A 25,838-nucleotide genomic window follows, 5' to 3' on the forward strand; every position below is an offset into this window, starting at 1 on the left:
AGAGCAAGAGCACCCTGGCGTCATGTTATTGGCGAAGAAACGTAGCTCTACGTCAGGTAAGAGAACTTAATAATTGTTCGTCGGAGTCTCGGAGAGGCCAGAAGCCCCAAAACTGCCACCTTTTCCCGTTCTCGCGCCTATCTTACCTCCGCCAAGCTTTCTCCGATCGGAAAATCATGGCTTTGTACGGATCTTCAAGACGTCAGGCTTTCCGGTTTGGTGCAACGGCGCCGGCACTGCTCTCCACGTTCTTGCGCTCAGCCCTTGCCCGTCCTATCTCGACGGCATTCAGGGAAGAACGCGACACGTTCGGCCCGATCCTGGTACCCGCCGACAAGTTCGTCGTATTCTTCTCCCTCTTCTTTCCTAGATTTCAACTATTACAAATGAGATTGCTTTTCGCGTTTGTTAACCCAGTTGGGTTTATCACTTTCTCCAATTGCATTTTTTTTTGGCTTTGTCGCAGGCTATGGGGAGCGCAGACGCAGAGATCGTTGCAGAACTTTGATATCGGTGGGGAGCGTGAACGGATGCCCGAGCAGATCATCCGAGCCTTTGGAATCCTCAAAAAATGTGCTGCTAAGGTGGGCTAGGGATTCATATTATAACTGTAATGCGGGGATACGTGATCTAAGCCGAACTTAACGGCATATGTAAGAATGTTTTTGTGCTGCGATAAATTGAAGCTTACCCGCATGCTATTCTGCAACGAATTTAACTATGTGGTGCGATGAATTCAGGCTTACGCATATGGTTGCTTGGCAAACGCTATGAAACTACAATTAGGGCGTGGCTTGGATATGTACAATAAATGATAGAAAATACATCGTTGGTGGGGTTGATAAAATTATAGTCATAGGAAAAGAGAAATTTAAGTTAACTTGAATAGAATATGTTAAAATGATTTGCAAAATATAATTTTGATCCCTCATGTAGCACTCAGTAATAACTAATTGAAAAAGATAAATCATGAAGCTTAATCCAACTAGTTGGGATAAGGTTGTTGATGATGATGTTGTATTTGACAGCTTTGTAACAATTCTAAATAGCTGGGATAATGTTAATACTTAATAATGATGATGATGAAGATGTTTCTGTAGTTTGTAGGTTTGCAACATATGTTGTGCCCTATGGTTATGAAAATATTAATCTCCTAGGGTAAGGGCAGTGGCATGTGTGCGCAGTCAATCTGCCTGACCCTTTTTGCAGCATTTCTTATAAAAGTTCGGTGCTAAACGTAGTCTTCAAGAAGGTTTCTATGTGTGAGATAATGTCATGAACTCTGACTGAGGATGGAAAATCCAAAGATATGAATGTTTATCGTAGGCATTATCTTCTTGTTTTTTAGATACTACAATTTTGTTTTGCCTCCTTGAATTGCGGAGGGAGGGAAAAATCTATTGGTTATTCATCGACGCGGTAGTTCTGTGCAACATCACTTCTCATTTCTTGGTAGTATAACTTTTTCCATTCAAAATTCTTTGTAGTATAACTTTGCCATTCAAAATTTCATGTGGTACAATGTTTGGGTTTTATCTCCAGTTCTTCAGATTACGTCCATTTCAAAGTGCTACCAGCATCTGATTTTGCTTCTCAGTTCTTTTTTCTTACTGTACCTTTTTCTGTAATCTGTATTATCTTTCTCCACTCTATTTTAATTATAACACGTAGTTAATATTAGGGATTTCTGTTAAGCATCATTAAGGAGGATCTAATATTTTGCCCAACATGTTTTTTGGAAATAATGAACTCTTATTATAAATCTTATGTATTATAATCTCCCTTGTTTTCTTGCAGTTAAAAAGTTTGGTGTATGGATTTCAAGTAAAAAGCTAATTACTTCATTTTCTTTTGTTATCTCTTAATATCTGAATGAATCTTCGACAGATATTATCATTTCATGAAATTATGGACTTGCATGCAAAATTTTCTTCCGGGTTGTTAAATTATTTTTATTATTATTTTTTTGTAGTTTGATGCCTTTTATGTAGCTTTCTAATTGACCTTCTCTGGCTGAAGGACATCATTGAAGTTGTAATGCAAAATACATTTCTATGCAGGTGAACATGGAGTATGGTCTAGATCCTACTATAGGTAAAGCAATAATTCAAGCTGCACAAGAAGTTTCAGAGGGAAAGTTAAATGAACATTTTCCTCTTGTAATATGGCAGACAGGGAGTGGAACGCAGAGCAACATGAATGCAAATGAGGTAGCATCATTGCTTTCATGCATTTTTGCTTTTTAATAATTAAATATGCAGCATTAAATTCTAGTTTTAGAGTATATTTGAGGCATTGGCGTTGGCATGGGCTGTGATTTCACACCTTGTTTCCATTCCTCCTTGTGTTAGATTGGGAAAGCTACTTATTTGGTTGTGCAGCTGTCAGGGAAGCTGTTTGCATGCTATCTATATCATTCAGCATGGCTTTGTTACAACATTGATGTGGAAGCCCACAACAAACAGTTATCTCAATTTCTTAATGGACTAGCAGATCATCTTGGCATATTTCATGGACATGTGACTCAGGGAATGCCCTATAGCCATTTTTATGGCACTATATTATAAAGCACATATACCAACCAAAAAAACATTACACAAGCACAAGGACATGAGAACAATAAAACATAGGACACAGTATCTCATGTGCACAATAATTTTTTTAATAAAATATTGTTATACAATGTGTAATTAAACACCTAATGCTAATATTTTCTATCAAAAATCATCACAAAGTATAATCACATATATTACATAAAAAGCTTAAGTATTAGCAAAATAAAAAATAACATTGGTTTAATTACAATTAAATTTTAAAATATCATAAAGTTTGCCTATTCCCCTGCACCAAACCATCATTAACATTAATTATTAGACATGATTTTAGTATTGTACTATTTACCCAAAATATCAAAACCCAAAATAAATTATATAATTTTCAAAATAACCATACAAAATATTAACACTACCAATTGGACTATACAAGCATGGCACCAACCTGAATCTAAAATTTACTAAACTAGTATGTTCTGTCTATGTCGTTGTGTGTGCTTGCTATGTCTGACACTCCTACTCTTATTTTGGATAACAAAATTTTCATTATGTTTGGTGTGTGTTACTCCAACACATATTTACAAGTTTTTTTTATTTGTTTGGATTTCATAGGAGCTATATATGCATGTGATCATAAACATGTGATGCAAAATATTTAATCCTTATTTAGCAGTTGAAATAATTTTTATCTGACTATATTCCATTATATATCTTATCTAAATATTTAATCCTTCAAAATTCAATATACAATCCCCTCATCTATGTTATTGATATCCTCCTGTTATCCACAAAGTTTATTTTTTCATTTATTTATTATTTCTGTTTGTTTTTTTTTTTTTGCTTTAATCTATTTACCCACTTGATATACTTCTCTCTGTTTTTCGCTCCACAGGTGATAGCTAATAGAGCTTCTGAAATTCTTGGCCATAAACACGGTGAGAAGTTTGTTCATCCAAATGACCATGTGAACAGATCCCAATCATCAAATGATACCTTTCCGACGGTTTGTTTCTCTACCTGATGCAATTTAGAGGATACTGTCACTTGATGCGACACACTCATTTGTAAATAGTATGCTTGCTAAAATAGATGGATGTGGGAAAACCATTTCATTTGTAAAACTTATGGAGCCATAGAAGTAATCCGTTAATGCTATATCTAACAGATTCCCACTGGTGAAACCTTAGGAGTTATCTGTCTTATTTTTTGCAGCACACGTTGCTGGTTTTAGAGTGTATGGTAGATTTTTCTTGTTTTTGTAGGCCAGTTTGATTTTTTTTGCCCTTTTGGATGAGAATGAGCCAATATATTTTCCACGTATTTTTATCAGGAGGGGCAAGGTTAGCGTAAGGATTGCTGGATTGAAAGTGAATGGCAGATGTTTTTTATTTTCGTTACACCCATCTGAAGTCTGTTGCCCTTTTGGATGAGAATGAGCATGATTTATGGTAATACCTTTTAGAAAACTTTTCCCTAAACTTCGACCAGTCGATTCAGACTGGTCAAATTTCAAGTCAAAGACGAGCATGATTTATGCTAATTGGCTGGGTTGTTGTTGCCAATATATATGTCACTACCGTTGCTAGTCCCAAGTCCTAGATGAGAATAGTGGAGGGTTGCATTAGGTAGTTGACAACAAGTGTAAAATTTATCCAATAATCATGACATGAATCCTTTAATATATTGTATTAATGCTAGGGTGTTCCTTGAAAGCGATGTGTTGTATTGTCTGAATACAACAAAAAATGTACAAAGGCCGCTACATGGGATCTAACATGATTTTATTTCATATTAAAATATTAACAAAATAAAATAAAAATAAAAGCAAGAAGTGATCCTAAACAGCTCTTTGGTCTTTAGTCTTTTTTGCATGTTATCTCATCTTGTTGAGAACATTTAATCTTGTTGCATTTGAGCTATCATCCAGAATTCTCACAGATATAAGTTTAGTTATTTTAATGCTTCAATTTATGGTCTCTTTATTTGTGTTTGTGTTTGTAGATATATGAGTGCAATTGATTTACATATTGTTCTTTGTGGTAATTTTGTATCTTCTTACCTCTTTCAGGTTATGCACATAGCTGCTGCTACAGAAGTAAATGCCAGTTTTATACCAAGCTTGAAACAACTTCATGATTCACTTCATGCAAAGGTAAAACTATTTTTTATTTTTTCCTGAGTAACGTGATGTGATATTCCACTTCATATTATTAAAGTTAAATTATTGAATGGCTACGAACTAAAGGTTTGTTGCTCATATGACTGTGTTACTTTTCAGTTAGTGGTGTTTGCTAAGTTTGATGCTAAGTTTTGTGTACAATTCAGATTAGCAGTAGCATCAACTGCAACCATGATATTTGAGGGTAGATTTTGATCCATAGAATTCTCCCCTAAGTCATGGGTGCTAGGATCAATAATAGTTGATTTTCTCTACTTTTTACAACAACAACAACAAAAACAACAGCAACATCATGCCTTTATCCCACCACATGGGGTTGGCTAATGAATCCTTTTTTTCTCCATTGTATCTTGTTAATAGTCAAATTCTCATTTAAATCTAAAAAAGAAAGGTCATTTCTAATATTTTCTAACCAAGTCTTTTTAGGTCTACCTCTACCTTAACATAAGCCAAATATAAGACATCTACTTTCTTAACCGGGTCATCGGAAGGCCATCATTTTGTGTGACCAAACCATCCAAGACAACTCTCTCTAATCTTAACTTCCACGGGAGCTACTCCAAACTTTTCACGTATATGCTCATTTCGTATCCTGTCTCTAAGAATAGAGCCACTCATCCACCAAAGCATCCTCATCTCTGCAACACTTAACTTAATATTATTTTCTCTATTTTTCGCTTAAGTAAAATTTAATAACTATAAAATGATTAGTACATCAAGAGAAATGGCCAAGAATTACTTGAGGAAAAAAGAAGTACAAGTGACAAGATAGAGATAATTTGATATACTGTGATGCGAAGTCATTGATAACATGAAGACTACAAAATAAAGCTCATTTAAATCAACTTGCTTGAAATTCGAAGAAAAAGATGAATAATGTTGATTTTTTTTTCTTATTCTTGCTTTTTTTGGTAAATAGAATAGGAAACCTTCTTTCCATCATAGAGTTAACACTTTGGGTGCTCACATACTGAGTCTTGAAGTTGGTGAACTTCTTGGTCATCATTTTGTTAACATATTACAAAAAGGTGATTTGTTGCAATAATAAATGGAGTGGGATTAATGTTGATATTTGTGGGTGTTGATGTGACCACCATAGTAGAGTTATCAAGTGAAAACTTAAGATTCTTTAAATCCAAAGATGAACCTAAAATAGGGTCCAAGATTCGATTACAAACCTAATCTAATAAAGAAACCTCCATTATGCTATAGGGTTGGATCTGATCATTTGATTTTGCCTTTGCATTAGATTTGAGAGAGCCTTGAAACATTCAGAGAAATTATATCTAAAAGTTTTGCAGGATAAATAATATGCTATGATGCGTTTAAATTCATCATCCCTCAACCAATACCCATAGATCAAAGAGTCGGTTCAATACCCTTTCATTAATTGAGAGGTAATTTTTAGTTCAACTAGACTCTTGGCCATAGGACTTGAAAGATTGGTAGTAGCATTATTCACTTTCAAAGATTTGCCAAATATAAAATCCAGATAATAGAAATTGGATTGATTGAAATAATGTAAATAGAATTAGTGAAATACAATCCAAATTGGAGTGATATATGATTTCTCAGAAGAGTAAAAAATAGGGTGACCATTTTGGCATATGCATCAAGAAACCATTAATGTGGTGGGATCCCCGAGAGAAATGTCCAGTGTAGTTTGCTTGTAAAGAGAGTCTAATACTAACATGATGGTGGTCAATGAGCCCAATGGAATGGTCACCAACTAAATGTAAATCAGCCATAAATTTATGAATAATCTCATGGTTATGGTGGTCCATCAAAAATTTTCCAACAATAGAGAAATAGAGAGGTGTAGCAACATCTGATTTCTATTCAGTGACGATGAGAGGAGGTTTGCCCAAATATGTGGTTGGATGCTTATAAGGAATTGACACTGAATCTTAATGCAAAAATAAAGGGAACTTGTTGTTTGTTGAGAAGGAATGAAATAATGGATCTTTTTTCCCTTTAATGTCATTTGCAAACGAGTGAGAGCGGGCAATTGGAGATGACATTTGTAAAGGAATTGAAACAGGAGGATGAACTTCTAGGAAGCAAGATGTCACCAGGATGGAAGGTGATGTCATAGTTGGAGGTTCATCCAAAATCCTAGGAGAAACAAATGTGTAAAAAGGTGGGGTCTAATGAAAAATTTGTGGTAAAGGAGGACAATCCAAATTAGAAGCTGTAATGGTTGTGGTAACAACCTAAGCCAAAGGAATTGAACAAGCATGACACAAAGGTGATAGGAAGAGTGAAAATTGCCAAAAGATAAAACATACATTAGAAGAAAGCAGCATTAGAAGAAAGCAGCATGACTGTCTTTATTGCAAGAGACACCAACATCAAATGCCCTCCGTAAGTCTGAGCGTAGGATGATTTGGACGCCGACACCATGAAACATCGACGTAGGGGCCAAGAAAGCGAGCACAAGTCATACAATCATAGTTACAAAAAGATCGACCTGATGACATATAGAGAGCTCAACAACAATGGAAGTTGTGAGTAATACGGTCATTGCATTTGTGACCAATGGGTGCGATACATGCAAATGACGAATGTGCCCCACACGAGAATGATGGTTGTTATGAGATGATTCATAGAGTGCGCACGTTAAGCACAAGTGTAAACAAGGGTGAGCATGGTACGCTTACGAGGGGGCCATTCATAACACTATTTTGTGCCTGAGGTCATAAAAAATTTTAGTTCATGTGGTTTTAACTTTTTTTTTTTCCAAGTTAGAAGTCATCAAGGATGTTGAATTAGATAAATTACATTTATTTTTGAGAATTGATTTGATTTTATATTAGAAAGATCTACTATACAAGTGATTTTTGTGTTAGGACAACTAACCAAAAGTATAGAGAACAAATAAATGATCTTCACATGATTTTTATTCATTTAGAGAGAGCATATGATTTAGTACATTGGAGATTAATTTGGTATTTTTCAAGGAAGGAATGTGTGTTGAAGATATGCTGACTTAAATAAAAATATGTATAATATAATATAGTTTGGCATTAGAAGTAGTTGTGGGATGACTTAAAGTGTTTTCAGTTATTTTAGGTTTATATTAAAGACTGACATTGACTTAATTTTTTTTGTATTGGTTATAGATATGTATATAAAGAATATTCAAAGTGATGTGCTTTGGTTTATATATATATATAATTGATGGGACATCAACAAAATCAATAAAAATTGGAATAACGAAGTAAATGCTTAGAAGTTAGAGGCCTTGTAATTAGTAGAACAAAGAGGAGATATATGTATGCAATTTTTGTGGGTATTATGTTAACAATTATCATTTAATATTAGTATAAGATAAGGTGATATCTGATCTGATATATTAAAGTATTCTAAATCTATTATACAAAAAATATAGTTATAAATAAGGATATAACTTTCATATTCAATATTGAGTAATTAAAATGGGGAACTACCTCAGAAATATTGTGTGATAAAGGATACCATGAGACTTAAAAATAAATTTCACAATTAAGTATGTGATGATATATCGATCCGAATGTTGAGTTATAGAAATGTTATTAATATTTAAGTTTAGTATAAGTGAATATTATGACGGCTATGTGAAAAAATTAGGAATGATAAATTAAATATTTGTTATATTAGAAAAAAATGATAGAGTAGCATCTATTAAATATAAGATGATTTAAATAGACTTATATGGCTGGATATGTTCAGTTAAGGATATATAAAGTGTCTGTTGTATGAATAGATAAAAGAAATGTCAGAGGATTGAGGGGTTGTTTGATTTGATGAAAATTGAATGATGTGTAAAGTAAAAGTAGCATATTAACAATACTTTTAATTGTTTGGTTTAGTATATTGCAAATGCAAGATTTATTTATTTATTTGAATACAGAGAATGCCAAGTAAAATAGTAGCGCATTTGAAATAATAGTTGATTCGTGATCTCGATAGCTAGTGCGACAGTGGTGGCCTGAGATGGGCGGCGATGGCCAATTGCTGGTTAGCATCACTTTTACTTGCGCATTGTATTTGGAATTTGCTCAAAATGGGTGAATTTAATATACACACAAAATGAACTAGATGTTGATTTCCAAATGCACTTGGAAAACACTTTGCATTTGAAATATATCCATCCAAACGCTTGAATTTTCAAAACCCTTCGACGCAGGTGCTTAGGGAGGGGTGGTTCAACCAAAATGGCTCCTAATCCTCCTCTTCTTTTCTTTTTTATTATTATAGTTGCTTCTTTAATTCTTTTTTTTATTTACTCCTCTTGCCTTTAAAAGGTTAAAAATAGAGGAGTCCTTAGGAAGAGATTTCAAATTTTGATGTTTAGAAAGAGAGCCACAGCTCTTCTTGTTCTCTATATCCTGGAAGCCCTCCAGGTGGTGGCCAAACCTCCCTTCCTCCCTTTCTCTGTCGTCAGCTTTCGTCGCCTTCCAGTCCATGGAAACCCAGCAACCCTCTGTTCCAGCAGCCTACTGCTCTAGCATCGCTTCCTCCTCCTCTTCCAGCCAACAGCCTTCTTCCTCCAGCGGACAGCCGCTTTATTCCAGCCAGCCAGCCAGCAGTCCCGGGGCTTCAATTCTCTTCTTCCAGCCAGCCAGTCTACATTCCAGCCGACCCGAAGGTGCAGAACTCCTTCCAAGAAGACTGGATTGCTGCTGTCCTTCTTCCCTCCACCAAGAAATTGCTGGCCAACCTCCATCTGTCCTAGACAGTTGCAATTTGTCTTTTCTAGCTATAGTCCTAATTTGTTTTCTGGTCAAGAAACTTGTTGCAAGAGTCTTTCCTAAACTTCTCAGGCCTCAATAAGGCTTGTTAATTATAATTCTAGGTATAGTGTCTACACTTTTTGTTTCTTGTAAACTTTAGATTGTCACCCTTGCGTTTATTTTATACTCAAAATGCTACCAACCAAACAGACCCTAAGAAGAATCATGGTTGGCCTAAGATTAGATGGATAAAATTTGATCAAAATGGTTTGTGAAATATAGTTTTAACACATCAAACATCACTCAATAGCAATGAATGCAAAATGAGGATTCATAAAATCATTCCTAAATGATTGGGATAAGGCTAATGATGATGGTGATGAATCTCTATCAAAGGCTCAAAGTTAAGGAGAGATTATCCAATCATTTATTCATGGAATGCAAGAATATTTGTATGGTTTGTGAAATATAGGGTTAACACATCAAACATCACACAAAAACAACGAATGCAAAATGAGGATTCATAACATCATTCCTAAATGATTGGGATAAGGCTAATGATGCTGGTGATGAATCCCTATCGAAAGCTCAAAATTAAGGAGATTATCCTATCATTTCTTCATGGAATGCAAGAATGTTTCTATGCTTGCTAATTGATGTAAGTAGAGAAAAAATAGTGAAGATTATGATTGGCTTTTGATATCTTGATTTTTGAAAAGGGAAGAATTTAGTTAGAAGTAGGAGATTGAGAAAATTGGAATAATGAATATCTGAAAGAATGGAGATAGAAAGCAAAGGGAAAGAAGACATAAAGAAACCCTATGAGTAAGACAATTAAGGGTTTAATCGCCCATGGTGATGCCAAAATAAAACTTTTGTTGCTATTCTACCATCAATCAACTGGATAACAATCTTAGGCTTACTAATTATATTAATATCCATAAGTTAATGGAAACTTTAAGTCTAATAAAATTAAAATGATGACAAGTGCATCTAAAAAGTCCAATTAATATCTTACCCTTCATTACTGATAAAATGACAAACGGACAACCAACCTAAAATACCTGATTGACATTATTATTATTTTTAGAAATTATACTCAATATTGATAACCATAAATAAACATCTCACATTATATCAATTATATTCATAAATGATCACCTTTTTGCTTTTATCTTGTGTTCGTCCATCTGTGTTTGGTATCTTTTTTGTGCAGTGACCATAAATGGATGCACTTATAAGAATTTTAAGTTATCAAAAAGGTTATGTCCATTTAGAACGGCATCATTTTTTTTTCTTTTTAAAGCATTCTCTTTTCCAATGATTTTGGACTATGGTGTAATTTAGCATGATAAGTTATGACCATTCATAAATTGTGTTACTTAGGTTGGTTTGAATTGTCCACATCACAAATTTAATATTTAGAAAAAAAACATATTTCTTTATTCCATGTAATAATCTCTTATTTATTTTCCTAGTCTGTTGAGTTTAAAGATATTGTGAAGATCGGGCGAACACATACCCAGGATGCAACTCCTTTAACTCTTGGACAAGAGTTCAGTGGATATACAACACAGGTGTCCTTTCAGCAGTATCATAGCGTGATGCCTTTTATTGATATCTTTACTCTTTTCATTGGTTATAAACTTATAATGCATCTTCATATGCTCTTCTTGTAGGTGAAATATGGAATTGCTCGGATAAATGACACTCTGCCACGCTTGTATCAGGTAACCAATCCAAGCTAATGTACTTTAGCAAACTATATTGCTAGATCGTTACTGATCTGCACCTTAAACAGCTTGCACAAGGTGGTACGGCAGTGGGAACAGGATTGAACACGAAAAAAGGGTAGGCTTCAGTGAACTTGCTATTTTTTACCCTCCCTTCTCATAGATCTTTCAAGTGATTTATTTTTCTTCTATTCTTTTCATGAACCTTCCATGAGATTAGTTATGCTTTATGAACTGCTTTGGTTTGTCACTAAGTTATATTTTTCCTTTTCCTCGAAATGGAGTTGGCAAACGATTTACATTATTTGGGGTTTTTCTTGATAGAAAATGAATGTGGAAAAGCTTACTGTTTCATACTTGAGCTCTTCTATTTCTACTGTCATTTACTTCGTATACCTTGCGAGAATGTTTAATTGCTTGATTAATTATTTTTGGTTCATTGCCTCTCCATAACTAGCAGGCTTGAGAATCTATGCACTTGCCTTCAAGTTTTCTGCACTAGTTAGGGAGTTTGTTGGCGTTATGAAGATCTTTATATTAATTTGTGCATTAGAACTTCATTACGGTTTTTGTTGTTGTCCGTATTTTGAGGAAATTTGGCCTTGGACCCCCACCTCACTCAGGAGTTATTTACTTTGTGATTTACACGCAACATGTCTTTTGCTTTTATGTGGATAATCACGTTCCACTTGTAGCTTTTTTGGTTCAACCAGCTTTTATTTCATACTGGCATACATTTTCAGATTTGATGTCAAGATTGCAGCTGCGGTTGCTGAGGAAACTAATTTACCTTTTATTACAGCAGAAAACAAATTTGAAGCATTGGTTAGCCCCCTGCCTTTACGTTATCTTTCTAAGGAAATTGTGTTGCATATTGTATTTTTGTTTGTCATTTTTGTAGGGATAATGATCCATTTTTTTAATGTTATTGGACTTAAAAAAACAATCTACTTGCACAATTGGTATTAGTGAAGGCAGTTCTATACAAAGCTGCTTGCCATGGTTATCATGCCTTTGACAACTCCCAAGTGTTGCTATTATAAAACCTGAATCTTTGGATTTTATTTTGATAGCTAGGGCGTTAGTTTTATGGCATTCGAGGCTTCCAATGGGTACAAGTTCTTAGGATTAACTACATTTCTTGGGTGTGCAAGAACTCTCGATTAAGGAGGTTGCATGGCTTTAATCTTTTATTGCGTTCCGTAAACCCAGTTAACTTGTTGCTTCATGCTTAGGTAATGGGTAAAGGGCTGATGTTAAACACTATTTAGATCCCTATAACATAAGTATTTATCAGGAAGACCCATCCAAAGAGCCAGAGAGCTTTCATTGTGGCTGTTTGTTGCCTTGTTAGGAGCTATGGATTCCTTTTTCCTTTTCCCATGATTAATTAGTTATGTATTGATGTGAGCTAGAAAAAACCTTCAATGAGTAATTACTCCTCTTGAATGGATAACAATTTCAATTATGTAGTTACATTGATTTACTTTTATTATGCTTTTCGTATATACCTCATAAAGTTTTTTTGCTTCATTCATAAAGAATACTTGTTATGGTAAACCTTATCTCCCATGATTTTCTTACTAAAATTTTATTGAGTAGATTTAATTTAAAGAGCCAAGGAGTTTTCAATGTGATTGTTGATTGCCTCATAAGGAGTCATGGATTCCCTCATTTGAGGCTGCACCAATAGAAGAGTGGAATTCTGCCAGAGGAATAATTTTCATGTAAGACCTTGGCATGCTCTAGAAAAGAGATTGCTAATAAAATACTTGATCGTACCAGGTAGGACTGATTTCCGGAAATATCTGATTACTTAGTGTAGAGCTTGAAGGAGAAATTATGGCCCATCCCGTGGAGCCTTTAGCAGAGGTCACAAATTTATTATGCGGAACCCTTGCTTTATTTTTTCAAATATTATTTTGGTCACTTGGTACTAAACATTTCCTCCGTAGACTTTATTCCATGTGATAAAATCACATGTTCTCTCTTCTCATTGTCGTGCTTTTGAGGATGAGAAAGGGATTTTCTCAGTTATTAATTAGTAATATTATTTAACTACTGTTCCTTAATACTTTAAACTACAGTTCCTTAATACTTTGTTTTGATTTAAATAATGCACTTTCATTGAGTGTATTCCATGCCATCTTTTTAGAAGTTTTATTTAATTTAATTTATGAAATCTCATTTATAAAGTTATGCAGGCAGCACATGATGCCTTTGTAGAGAGTAGTGGAGCCTTAAATACAATTGCAACTTCTCTTATGAAGATTGCAAATGATATACGACTTCTTGGAAGGTAATTTTTTCGACAAATTCATAGAACTTTGTTTCGGTAACTGAAATATAAATCATATCCAGGGCTTTACACTTACACTTCCTTTGAAAACTTGTCTTAGTGGTCCTCGGTGTGGACTTGGTGAGCTGATTCTACCTGAGAATGAGCCGGGCAGCAGTATCATGCCTGTATATGCCTTCTGCATGAACCTTAATGATTAAGTTTTTTTCCCTTATTTTTTTTTCTTGCATTTGAAGTGCAACCCTTGCAAGTTCTTTCAGTTTGAAATTAATTGCCATTGCAGATATAATTGGGGCACTTTTTTTATTTCAGGGAAAGGTTAATCCTACGCAATGTGAAGCACTCACCATGGTTTGTGCTCAGGTAAGCTTTCTTTCTTTTCTGGTACCATTTTTATGATGGATTTGCTATCTAGCCCTTTTATTGCAGAAAAAGAATTCTAACTACTATGTTTAGAGAAGTGGGTTAATATGGATTCCATCTCCTTTGATTTTGATTTTCATGTTGATGTATGTGTTGATGCAGAAAATACTCTTATGAATTGACATTCCGGGGTGATTTGCAAATATTTGTTTTAGCTTCTTTCTATTATGAGTGTGGTTTTTCCTTGTGCCAGAGAGTCTTATGTTCTTTTCTCCATATTATCTGTTCCTTAGTTCTTATTTAAAACTTCGTAGCTTCAACCAGTTGTGTATGCATATTGTTGAACAACTGACACCCCTTCATCTATGCAAAACTATACTTGTCCAGAGATTTCATTTTGGCTATTCCTATTATCCCGTTTGCATCCATTCCAAGGCAAATTTTTTTATATTTTCAAACTGCTGTACCATTTTTGAGTGAGTACATAAACTTTGCAAATTTATCTTGACATATTCACAGCATTTCAAGCTAAAAAGTATGTTGATGTAGATTGTTCATCCTAGCGGGCATCCCTTGCTTGCTTTCAACACCCAATGGTAACCCTTTGCGGGTGATCCCTTGCATTCAATTCAGGTTGTGCATTCTTGTGCTCAGCTCTGGCTAAGCTTTGATGCCGCTTCCCTTGTGATCACTTGCCGATCTCGCAAGTTCTTGCACTCTTGATTCCTCAATTGTGGTTGTGAGCGCCATGTGTTTCTTTGTGCTCTCCCTATTGCATCGATTTGTAAACTGCTCTCCCGTAATATGGTTCCTATGTGCGTGTGGCTGGTGGTGCACTTGGTGCTCTCTTTGTTCTAGAGTGTTGTTCCCTTTGTGTAGGTGCATATGCCATCTTTGTCCTCAGTGCCTAGGGTGGTGCCCTTATTGCTTTGCTAAATCTCGTATCTTATCATTTTGTGATCTACTCTTTATATTCGGGATCATGCCTCATTACTTCCACTAGCTTTGGATCTTTCATCAATACCCATTCCATCCATTTTGTAGGCTACGCCTTAGTTACTATCGCATTGTGATGCTACCCGTATGGCTAATCTTGCTGTGAGGGTTACGCTCTCTTTTGAATCTACTTTGCCTTTTGCTTTTTGATTATTTGCTAAGGTTAGTGGGGATAAGGGTCTTGTTCCCTTACCTGATACCTCTCATTTCCCCACATATTTTCAGTAAGGGCTTTAATAACTCAAAGCTAGCTGTCATCCTCCTTTCAAGGTAAATTAGCTCTCATTTTATCTAACAAGGAGATCTTTAAGCTGACATTGCTTTTTCTTTCTCCCTTGGTTGCAAATTTTCTTTGGGCCATCCTAGTATGGAGATTATTCATAGATTCATGGATGATTTGAGCTTGGTTGAGGATAATATTGACATATTGTTGAACTTATTGATTCTCGTGATATTCTTATTTAAGAGAAAATGATCAAAATGGTCCTTCAACTCTTTGTGAGGGATCATAATAATCCCAACTCTTTTGAGAGATTAATTTGATCCCTCAACTCTTTAAAATGGGACCTTTTTTGTCCTAATAACAAATGTTAGGATATAGATGATTCATAATCACTATATTTTGGCGCTAATATTAGCATTTTGTAGCACATAAGAGATACCAAACAAAAACTTTCCAATTTTATTGAAGGGATAGATAAAAAAAAGTATATCACCACTCTTCAAAATAAACAGGGCTTCAAATTAGTTGTTATTAATGAGGACCTTTCAGCTCTTCTTTTTTGAAAGCTGTTTCATTTTCCACCAATTAGCCTCATCAGTGTATTTTATTTTTAGTTCCTTATTATGCATGTTGTTTTCTTTGTTATTGACTGATAATAATATGTTCTTTACTTTATTTTTAAAAAAAATCATAGCATTTCCCAAATTTCCCTTTCATATTTGTATTCATTGTTTACTTCCAACTCAATTTCTTTTTCTACTATTTTTCTTTGATGATCACCACGCTCATCCTAAACTCTCTAGTAGCTTCATTAGAAGTCTACTCATGTGGCTCTGCATTGCACCCAGGCCCTATGTGTCATTTGAATGCAATTCTAAACACTATGATTGAGTGAACTGTCGCTTGGATTTGTTCAAAAGCTCTACAATTATTCTTTTAGATGATAAAGTACTCTGCAAGATGAATCCTTTATTGACTTGAATTACGAAAATCAAGAGTTATTTTGTTAGCAATTTGTTAATAACTATTAGTATTTAGTAGTGTATTATTTCTTCTAAATATAAGTTAGGGAATCCTGTCATATAAGACAGTTTGCAGGATGAATAAAATTCATTATCATCTCTTTTGGGGTTTGATTCTTGATCAGTTGTGAGACCTTAAACGTTGAAAACCTTTTAGAAGAGGTTCTATTTATTTAGGCGTAAGGCTTGCTTATCTTCTTATTTTTATTAATCATTTTATCTTTTTCATCTACCTTACTATTTTTTCTAATTTGATTTATGATTGTTGAGCATCAGATTGGTATTCAGTCTATGGTTTGAATCATTTCCATCTTTCCTATGGCCTATTCAGCGCAAGTAATAAACCCATAAAATTTTTTTCCTACCTCGTCTAACTACTTGTATCTCGGATGCACACGTCCCTGAGCATTACCATGTGCGGTAATGAGATTTATGCATGAGGAAGTGAAATGTTGAAAAAATAGAAAAAAAGAGAAGAAAAAGAAATAGAAAAAGAAAAAGAAAAGAGGATGGCTCAAATCAAGGGAAAATGAGAAAAAGTAGAGGTAAAAAAGGAAAAGAAAGAAAACAAAAAGAGAATAATTAGATTAGGTTTTACAAATAAATTGTGAATCTTTGGCAATTCAATCCAACTTCTATAAAGCATCCACCTTGTGCTCATGTTTATTAAATTTATTAGCAATTTCTTTGTATTTTGTTAGCAATTTGATAGTTTGTTAATGGCCTCTTTGCAATTCGTTATTCCTTCCCACTGTAGATATGAGAATTATGGGTCCTGTAAGACTATCTATGGCGTAAATAAACATCTATCTTAAACATGCATAAATTATTTTATTTTTAAATATTCCAGAATTTAATCATAGATCATATGTGAAACCTAAAACCCTTTAAAAAATGTTTTCTTTTTGTCCAAGCGTGAATCTCGTTACTTTTATTACTTTTTATCTTTTAAAAATTTCATATTATTTATCTAGTTATTTGGAAGGTTATCCCATATCAGATGGTAGGAATGGCATTTGTTGGAGATTTAGAAAATGGCCTTTTATGTAATTTATGCATGTGACACAAAAGTTTAGAAGATGTACTACTAAAGTTGTAGGTAAAATTAATGTGCAAGTGTTAGGAGTAAAAATAGGTAGTTCAAAAGCAATACCATAACATGGCTAGAAGTTTTTCAGAAAGATTTGTGGAAAATAGAGTTAGCAATTGAATGGGCAAGGTGGGTTGATAAAGCCTTTCTCAGGTGGTTGGGGTTAGGCTAATGATAATGATAAAAAATGATTGAATCCGTGAGTTTGCATTTTCAATTGGTGACTATTTTCTTTCTATACTATTGTGAAGTTCCTTGAGAAAAAAGAAGTTGAACTCTTAAACAATGAGTTGTCTTTTAGTGTAATGTTTGGAATTCCATCAAAAAAATATCAAGGTTAAGCTTGCGCAAGAGCAATCCTGAGATGAGTGACCTCCTGGGATGCTGCACCAACGGGACAAAATTGTGAGACCGTTAGGCCAAAGCGATACCTTGATATTCAAGAGTTTGAGCTATTATAAAATGGTATTAGAGCAACACATCAGCCGAAAGATGAGAACTAAGTGTCATACATGACAAAGTGCTACGTCATAGGGGCCACCTCTTGAACCTTATATGGGACAAGGGGCTACATGGTGGAACCATCACTTAAACTTGTAGGGGTCACCTCTAGAATCATATTCGTCTGGTGGATGCACTATAGGAAAACACGCCATTACCGGTGGACTGTATCCGCCGCTAACCTTTAAAATCCGACGGAAATCTTCAGTTTCCGACGCATTTCCGTCGGATTTTCATCCGCCGGTTTTTCGAGCGTCGCTAAATATTTACCGACGGGTATAATCCGCCGGTAACCATTCCGGCGCACGTTCCGGCGCATTGCCGACGCAAAATACGACATGGAAGACGTTGATTTTCATTCCATAATTCCGACGACTCATGCGTCGGTAGTTTACGTCGTATGGCTCCGACGGAAACTATCGGCGCATAAGTCGTCATAAGGTCGCCGTAAATAAGCAACGGCTTAGTTCCGGCACAACCTATGCGTCGGAAATATCCGGCGGATACAACGCCGGAATAGGCGACAGTAATTTCCGGCGCATACAAATACGCCGGCATGATCGATCCACTTCGTTGTATCGTCGTTTCCGTCGAATTTCCGATGCATAATCCGCCGGAAACCTGTAGCATCGACTAAAAAAAATTGCCTTCCCAGCCAACAATCAAATTTCCACACCTGCAAACCTATACGAAAGCACTTCTATATGACAGCTATATACATAACAGATATAAACAACTTCAACATATACTCAAAAACATAAATGTTCATTCAAAAACATAAATATCCATGTTAACATTATTCAATAGCATCAAAAAACTAAGAACATCACAAATGGTTCATTAACACATGTTCACATAAATAAACAAGTTCAAATGACTAAAGTAAACTACTCTGAATCTGTGGACTCCTCCTCAGCTGGAGCTGCCTCTTTTCCACTAATCTGCTCCCTCATTCTACGCATTTCATCCAACAACTGATTCTGTTGCTCCTACATCTGCATCTGCATTTGGATATGTGCTTGCAACTGAGCTTGCCAATCAGCTTGTGATTTCCTTACTTGTTCTAGCTAAGCTTGAAGGGCACTTATTTGTTGAGCTTGTAAGGAGTCATGAGAACTGGATGCGAAGCTGGATGCAGTAGAGGAGCTCATCCCCTCGTATGCCTGAGCTTGCGCACTTAAACCATAAACTCTACCATGCTGCATTCCTCCGACGGCCTGAGACCAGATGTGATACTTAGAAAACTCCACAAATCCGCCAGAAGAGCCCTCACTTGATGCGGCATGAGTCTCTCGAAGCCGTGTATATTCCTCCTGTGAAAGTAGAATATAAATATATATAATTAAACTAAAAATAAGAAATATTAAGCACATATAAATAACCTATATATAAGAGCAAATAAGTAATGGATTTTCGCTCAAGTAGATGTAAAACTGAATATATAGAGATGTAAAAAGATAGGGTTCTTATAGAAAATTATGATCATTTAGCATTGTCTCTAAGAGTAAAGACACTCATCCACGTACAGGAGCATCCTCATCTCTGCAATACTTTTCTATCAATCACACAATAGGCCTGAAGCATTCCTCCACTATCACACAATAGGCCTGAAGCATTGTCTCTAAGAGTAAAGATACTCAGCCACTTGAGCATCCTCATCTCTATAATACTCAACTTAATTTTTTACTTCTCTTTTTACATCTCCACTTGAAATATGATCAATTTGTATCATATCTAAAAGGGTGAAACCACTCATCCACCGAAGCATCTCATCTATGCAACACTTAACTTAGTATTAGGCTTCTATTTTTATGGCCAACATTCAGCACCATAAAGCATTGCAAGTCTCACCACCATCTTATAGAATTTTCACTTATGTTTGAGGGGGACTTTTTTATCACACAATAAGCCCGATGCATTCCTCCACTTCAACCATCAAACTTGAATTCTGCTGATAATATCCCCTTCAATTTCACCATCACTCTGAACAATAGATCCAAGGTATCTAAAATGTCTACTCTTATTATTGACTTGATCGCCAAAAGTCATAATCTCATCTTTAGGTCTATTGCTACTAAAATTATACTCCATATATTTAGTTTTAGATCTACTCAAGCGAAAACCTTTAGACTCTAAAGTTGACCTCCATAATTCAAGTTCACCTTAAACTCCCTCTCTAATCTTATCAACAAGAAGAATATCATCAGCAAAAAGAATACATAAAGGTACATCCTCTTGCGAATGCCTATTGAGAATGTCCATGACTAAAGCAAAAAGATATGGACTTGAGGCAGATCCTTGATGTAATCCACACAAAATAGGAAAATACTTGGTCAAACCACCTTGTGTTTGAACACAAGTAATAGCTCATGCATATACCTTACATGAACAAAAAAAAAAAACTTATATGTAGATCCTCCTTACAATATGCATCCTATATCAAATTACATGAACGACAAAAAAAAAAAAAAAAAGGGAGGGAGGTGTAAACTCAGGGTGAAAAAGTGCTTTCCCCGGCGACGAATGCGATGATCGTCAGCGACGTCGATCTACGGCGGCGAGCGGACGGAGGGCGACGAGGGAGAGAAAAAGTTCTGAAAGAAATGAGCAGTCGTCGGGCTCGTGTTCGGAAATAAGGGTTTACGCCGGCGGATTTTCCGGCGTCTAGGATGCCGGAAAAGTTTCCGGCGCAATATACGTTGGTTTTAAGTCGTTGAGTTTAAATACGCCGGTGTTTTATCCGCCGGTAACTACGCCGATAATGTTTCCGCCGTAAAGTGCGCCGCAAAAATAAATTGCTGCTATTTACCGACGTTTTTTACGGCGCAATATCCGTCGGTATTTTACCGGCGACATGTGCGCCTGGAAAAAACGCCGTAGATATTCCTTCGCATTATGCGCCGCTTCAGGCGCCGTATTTTCCATCGCAGCTTTGTCCGCCGGTAAAATCCGCCAGTAAACGCGTGTTTTCCTGTAGTGATGATTCTAGGATAAGGATACTGACGAGGATGTCAGTTATTTTAGTGAAGGAGATTGTGAAATCTCTTAAGTAATAAGAATCTAAACTCTTAAACATCAAGGCCCTTTTTAGTGTAACAGTTGGAATTTCATTAAGAAACTCCAAGGTTAAGCATTCTCGTGCAGGAGAAAACATGGGATGGGCGATTTTCTGGGAAATTACACCAACGGAACAAAATCGTGAGACCATTAAGTTAAAATGGACAATACCTTGATAGTTAAGAGTTTGAGTTGTTACAACTATTCTAAAGAGGAATTGTCCTGTTGATCTTCTTTGGCAATATTTACAGTTTCTCTTTTCTTGGACCTCCAAGTTTGATTTCGTTTCATTGTGATCAGTGATACAACTATGTTAGAAATTTTAGACCTCTGCTTGTTCATTCTTTATTTGCTTATGACTTATTATTTATTTTTGTAGTTTAGACTATGTTCCTGTACAATTTGTAGGAGCCTTTTTTTTATTTTTCCAGCAAGCGTTTCATTAGCATCCTATTAATTAATAATATAAGTTGTTTGACTGGTTATTGTAATGCAGGTTATGGGTAACCATGTGGCCATTACCGTCGGTGGATCAAATGGTCATTTTGAGCTTAATGTTTTCAAGCCAATGATAGCCAGTGCTTTTCTTCGGGTATGCTCTCTTGTATAGTGAGCTTGATTTGGATTATAATTCTCTTGAGCTAGGCCATTTGCCCATTTGCCAATCATTCAGTTCTACCTACTACTTGGTTCATAATATTCTAATATTTTTAATTGGTTTCTTGGCAGTCTTTGAGGTTACTTGGGGATGCGTCGTCTTCCTTTGAAAAGAACTGTGTGCGAGGAATTGAAGCAAACAGGGAAAGAATTTCAAAGTTGCTGCATGAGGTAATTTTTTTATGCGTGACCTGGTATCATTCTGACTTTCTTTAGATGTTAAAGATAACCAGCTGATCGATTAACGAAATCCTTGTTAATTTCAGTCTCTGATGCTTGTTACATCATTGAATCCTGTAAGTTAGCATTCTGTGTTCAATTTCTGGATCTGAATGGCTGGAGGATTATTTAATTGTCTGACGTATATTATTTATAAACAGAAAATTGGCTATGATAAGGCTGCGGCTGTTGCCAAGAAAGCTCATAAGGAAGGGACAACCCTGAAGGTATAGTCTTTGCTTCTATTCCATAGTTTTTACTCATTGGACGATAGTTTATCTTGCTCTTGCACTAACTGACTGGTTTTATTTAATTTTTATAGACATTGACGAGCTGTTAAAGTATTCAAAGATGTTGCTTAGACATGAATTGTTATTGTTTGTTATCTGTCTCTGATTCTTTTAGCTCTGTTACCTTATGTAGTTTGCTGCATAATGCACTTTCTCACCGCTTTACTTGAAAATGCCATGGCACGGATCTTCGTCAAGTTTTAATCTCAACCCAAGCCTGACTTAATTTTTCCCAGTCTCCTGCAAGCTAGTTGAACAAGACTCAAACTTGAATGAGTGGCCTGAATCTGAAAAGTTTTAGGCTTCGTTTGGTTATCCCATTCCTTTTGTAAACGGTGTTTTTAGAAATGTTGTTTGAGGGAATGGAGTTTTGTAACGGAGAAACCAATATCAAAAAGCTTCTCAAAACAATGGAAAAATGAAGTCCCATAAAAAGCTCTTTTACAGAAGCGTCACATACAAACATGGACAAAAAAATAATTACGCCGTTTCAAAATTGAAAGGCAAAGAAAAGCCCAATCAAACGAGGCCTTAGTTTAGGGTTTAGGCTGTGTTTTTGAGAACTAAAGTAGTGCTTAGTTTTTTTAAAATGCCGCGCTACTAAATCACACATATATGGTTATTCAAAAGGAAGGTTGAGCATTCAACATAAAGTGGTGATTATATATATATATATATATATATATATTGTGCTTCAAATGATTAATATTAGAATGTCGAGAGTCGGGCGTCGATGTCATGTTTGGTATCAAGAGGGGAGACGACAATGCTTTCAACAATCATGCATCGTTATCGTGTAATTGGCATCAAGAATTATTGTCAAGATAGCTTCGGTCGTCGATCTCAAGATGACATCGGTTGTCGATGTTAAGATGATATTAGACAAAGATGAGATGTCTAGATGGCACGGACCGTGGTTGCGGGTGCGTCAAGCTTCAATGTCAACACTACATCAGACTTTGATTTTGAAATAATGTTGTGACAGCATTGGACGTCGCTATTGATATGGCTTCGAGTGTTGTTGTGAAACCTTAGCTGCAACCTACCAGAGAAATGAAAATGTGAATGTTCAGGGAATGAGATATTGAGTGCGGGTAATTGATTTGGGGATTTGGAGAGAAAATAAGAAATTTTATTTTGATTTTTATGCTACATAAAAATTTGAGATATAATAAATTATATTAAAAAAATAATAAAATATTTTAGACATGCGTGTACAATTTATTTTTAATATTTTTTTTAATCGGCATCTTTGGCATGTACGCATGTGTTGAAGGCTTGTAGAACGTGTGTTATGTCCGTACGTGTCAGACATTGTATATCTCTTTAAGGATAGGTGCTGGTGCATCATAGCTAAAATGTAAATTAAAGATAAAGCTTTTGATTCAAATAGGATATCTATTAAGGTTGCAAAGTTATAGGGAGATATTGTAATGGTTTTATTAAGAAATATTTTAATTAAAAAATTGAAGACTAAGAGCATGTTAAATTATTAGAAAATTTTTTTTATTATCAATGTTTTAAGACAAAAGAGTTCTTCTAGATTGTGATAATTATAGAGAGTCAAACTCAAATAAGGAGCCAATCCAAAGATTTCATTAATGCTTGCTAGCATTGTAGAAAGATTGGCCACATGAAGAAGGATTGTCCACAGGGATGGGCAGATATATTTGAAATTACATTAATGAATCTATGAATGCTGTAAGTGAAGATATCTATGATGTACTTATTTTCGTTTGAAAAGTTTCATGGGCCATGAATCTTGGATTCATGTTTGTTTTTTCATTCTAAATTTTATCAAGGATGACACCTATAATACATGTCTTCAAACAACAAAACAATGGGAGCCATTATGGACTCAGATGTTGGTGAATTTGGAGGACTAAAACAACAACAACAACAACGAGCCTTTGTTCCACTACGTGGAGTTGGCTGCAAGATTTTTTTCTCCATTGTATCCTATTAATTTCTATCATGTGTCTACTATCAGAGGAAAGGAAGGCATTGTTTACCGGATGATATTTCAAGATTAAGGAGCATAGTAGCAATGCCAGGCACAAAGCAAGAACTGCTATAAACTATGGCATGTTTATCACGGATAAATTTAGGTATTGTAATGCCTCAGTTAACCCCTAAGGTTGATTGAGAGAGGTGTTGAATAGAGATTTCACTATCTTGACAACATATTGAAAATTAGTGTACAATTAGGAGATTATCAAATGTGGAAAATAATTTCCGCACCAATTTTCTTGATAAATCAATCCTTGACAGCATGGTGTTCAAAATCTAATTTCTAGCTGATGTAATTCGATGAAAGTTATGAATCGAATTCATTGGAAAATAAACTGCATAAACCCATGCTTAAGCATAGCAAATTTGTTTTCTATCGATCGCCTTTAAATGCTTATAAAATATGTGATTGATGGTTTTTCTTATATAATCACTTTAGTTCCCTGGGCTAAAGCTAACGACAAGTTAATGGCTGAGATGGTGGTGAACAATAGAGATTGACAATTATATAGACTATTTGTGGTAAAGCTTTGAAGTAGTCAGTGGTGGTGTCCCAAGTCAATGGAATCCTATGTAAAATTATAATCAATGACATTTTATTATTGAATTAGAGGTAGATGGATGTGGTTCATCTTAAGAATAATATACCTGTTTTCTAGAACTTTCTAGAAAGTTCTTTTGTTATGTTTATAAAACTATGTAAGGAAGAAGGAGGGTCTGAGTATTTTTGGAAAATTATAGTATTTTCACTGTATTTATTCTTTGAGCTATTTGGTATCCTTCTTCAATGATTCCACTACATCAGTTTGTATCAGATCTTAGGCTCATGAAGAATGACAAATTTTAAAAGTTCACTCGATGATGACAATCGGAAAAGTTTTGACCACTTATCAGCTGGCAATCATACTGATTATTCGAACCTACCCACCACTGGCAATCATATTAGCAAAACTGATCTCTACCAATGAAAATCATACCATCGGACAGCTTCCTCTTTTATCAGTCTTTTTGATTGTTATCATGTGCTTATCAAATTATCTTTGGAAGCATATTATTTAAGACTTTTTTATTGTTTATCATGTTATGGGAATGTACTACAGGTGTATATGTTTAAGACTTTTTTATTGCTTATCAAATTTCCTGCATGTTCTGATTGCCCTTAATTGCTTTTGCATGCAGGCTGCGGCATTGAATCTGGGAGTGCTAAGTAGTGAAGAATTTGATGAGCTGGTTGTGCCAGAGAAAATGATTGGGCCATCTGATTGACATGGGATGACTTAGCTGCCCAGCCAATGCTACTCATGATTTCAACCAACTGGTTTTACACACGCTTCAGCTTCCCTATTATTATTTCCTATCGCTTATTCATTTTGAATAATTTGATCGCCAGGTTTTTGTTTCTGGCAACTTATTTTTTAGCTTGTAAGAGTTTAGGCCTTGCCAGCAAAAAAGAAGTCAGTATTCTTCTTCCTATTAGGCCACATGAAGGAAACAGAACTATGCTGCGTTGTTTGGACAAACAATTGAAGTGGTTGAATGTTTTTGATTTCTTTTAATCTCAACCTAATTTAGGCTGGGAAAGCCACCCTCTCTTCCTAGGGTGAAATTATTTTGTGTGGTCACCGGGCACAGTCCGGAAGCAAATTAGGACGCTTCATGTTACTTTTTAGTTATGTACTGTTACTGTGTACCGAGTGATGTGACACATCCTGATTCGTCTCTGAACCGTTCGGTGACTGCACAGAATAATGCCTCCCTAGGAGCTTGATTTGCTGAAAAAATATATATATAGAGTAAAAGGAAAGAAATGATAAATAAGTATAGTTATTTGAATTATTTAGTTAAGCGTAAAATAAATGCAATAGATTATTTACTTTTTTGTATTTAGTTTGAAGTAAATTAAATTTAATGTAATGCTGGATGCAGTGGTCG

At 35.3% G+C, this 25,838-nt stretch overlaps 1 protein-coding gene across 3 annotated transcripts; it reads left to right on the top strand.

Moving 5' to 3' along the window:
- On the top strand, window positions 1-25,462 carry LOC110102525 (fumarate hydratase 1, mitochondrial). Of its 3 annotated transcripts, none has more exons than XM_020830888.2 (17): window positions 1-337; window positions 467-584; window positions 2,061-2,210; window positions 3,445-3,555; window positions 4,621-4,704; window positions 10,925-11,023; window positions 11,126-11,176; window positions 11,248-11,297; window positions 11,923-12,004; window positions 13,384-13,478; window positions 13,579-13,645; window positions 13,791-13,841; window positions 21,227-21,322; window positions 21,460-21,558; window positions 21,654-21,683; window positions 21,768-21,833; window positions 25,086-25,462. In XM_020830888.2, the coding sequence occupies exons 1-17, from the start codon at window positions 177-179 to the stop codon at window positions 25,170-25,172; spliced, it is 1,497 nt and encodes a 498-aa protein (XP_020686547.1). In that variant the 5' UTR covers window positions 1-176; the 3' UTR covers window positions 25,173-25,462. The 3 variants fall into 3 exon arrangements, with proteins under 3 accessions (XP_020686547.1, XP_020686549.1, XP_020686548.1); XM_020830890.2 differs by having other exon boundaries at window positions 188-323; XM_020830889.2 differs by having other exon boundaries at window positions 212-344.
- Window positions 25,463-25,838: the final 376 nt, after the last annotated feature.

This window comes from Dendrobium catenatum, unplaced genomic scaffold (genome assembly GCF_001605985.2).
Source record: "Dendrobium catenatum unplaced genomic scaffold, ASM160598v2 fragScaff_scaffold_932, whole genome shotgun sequence".
Taxonomy (NCBI): Eukaryota; Viridiplantae; Streptophyta; class Magnoliopsida; order Asparagales; family Orchidaceae; genus Dendrobium; species Dendrobium catenatum.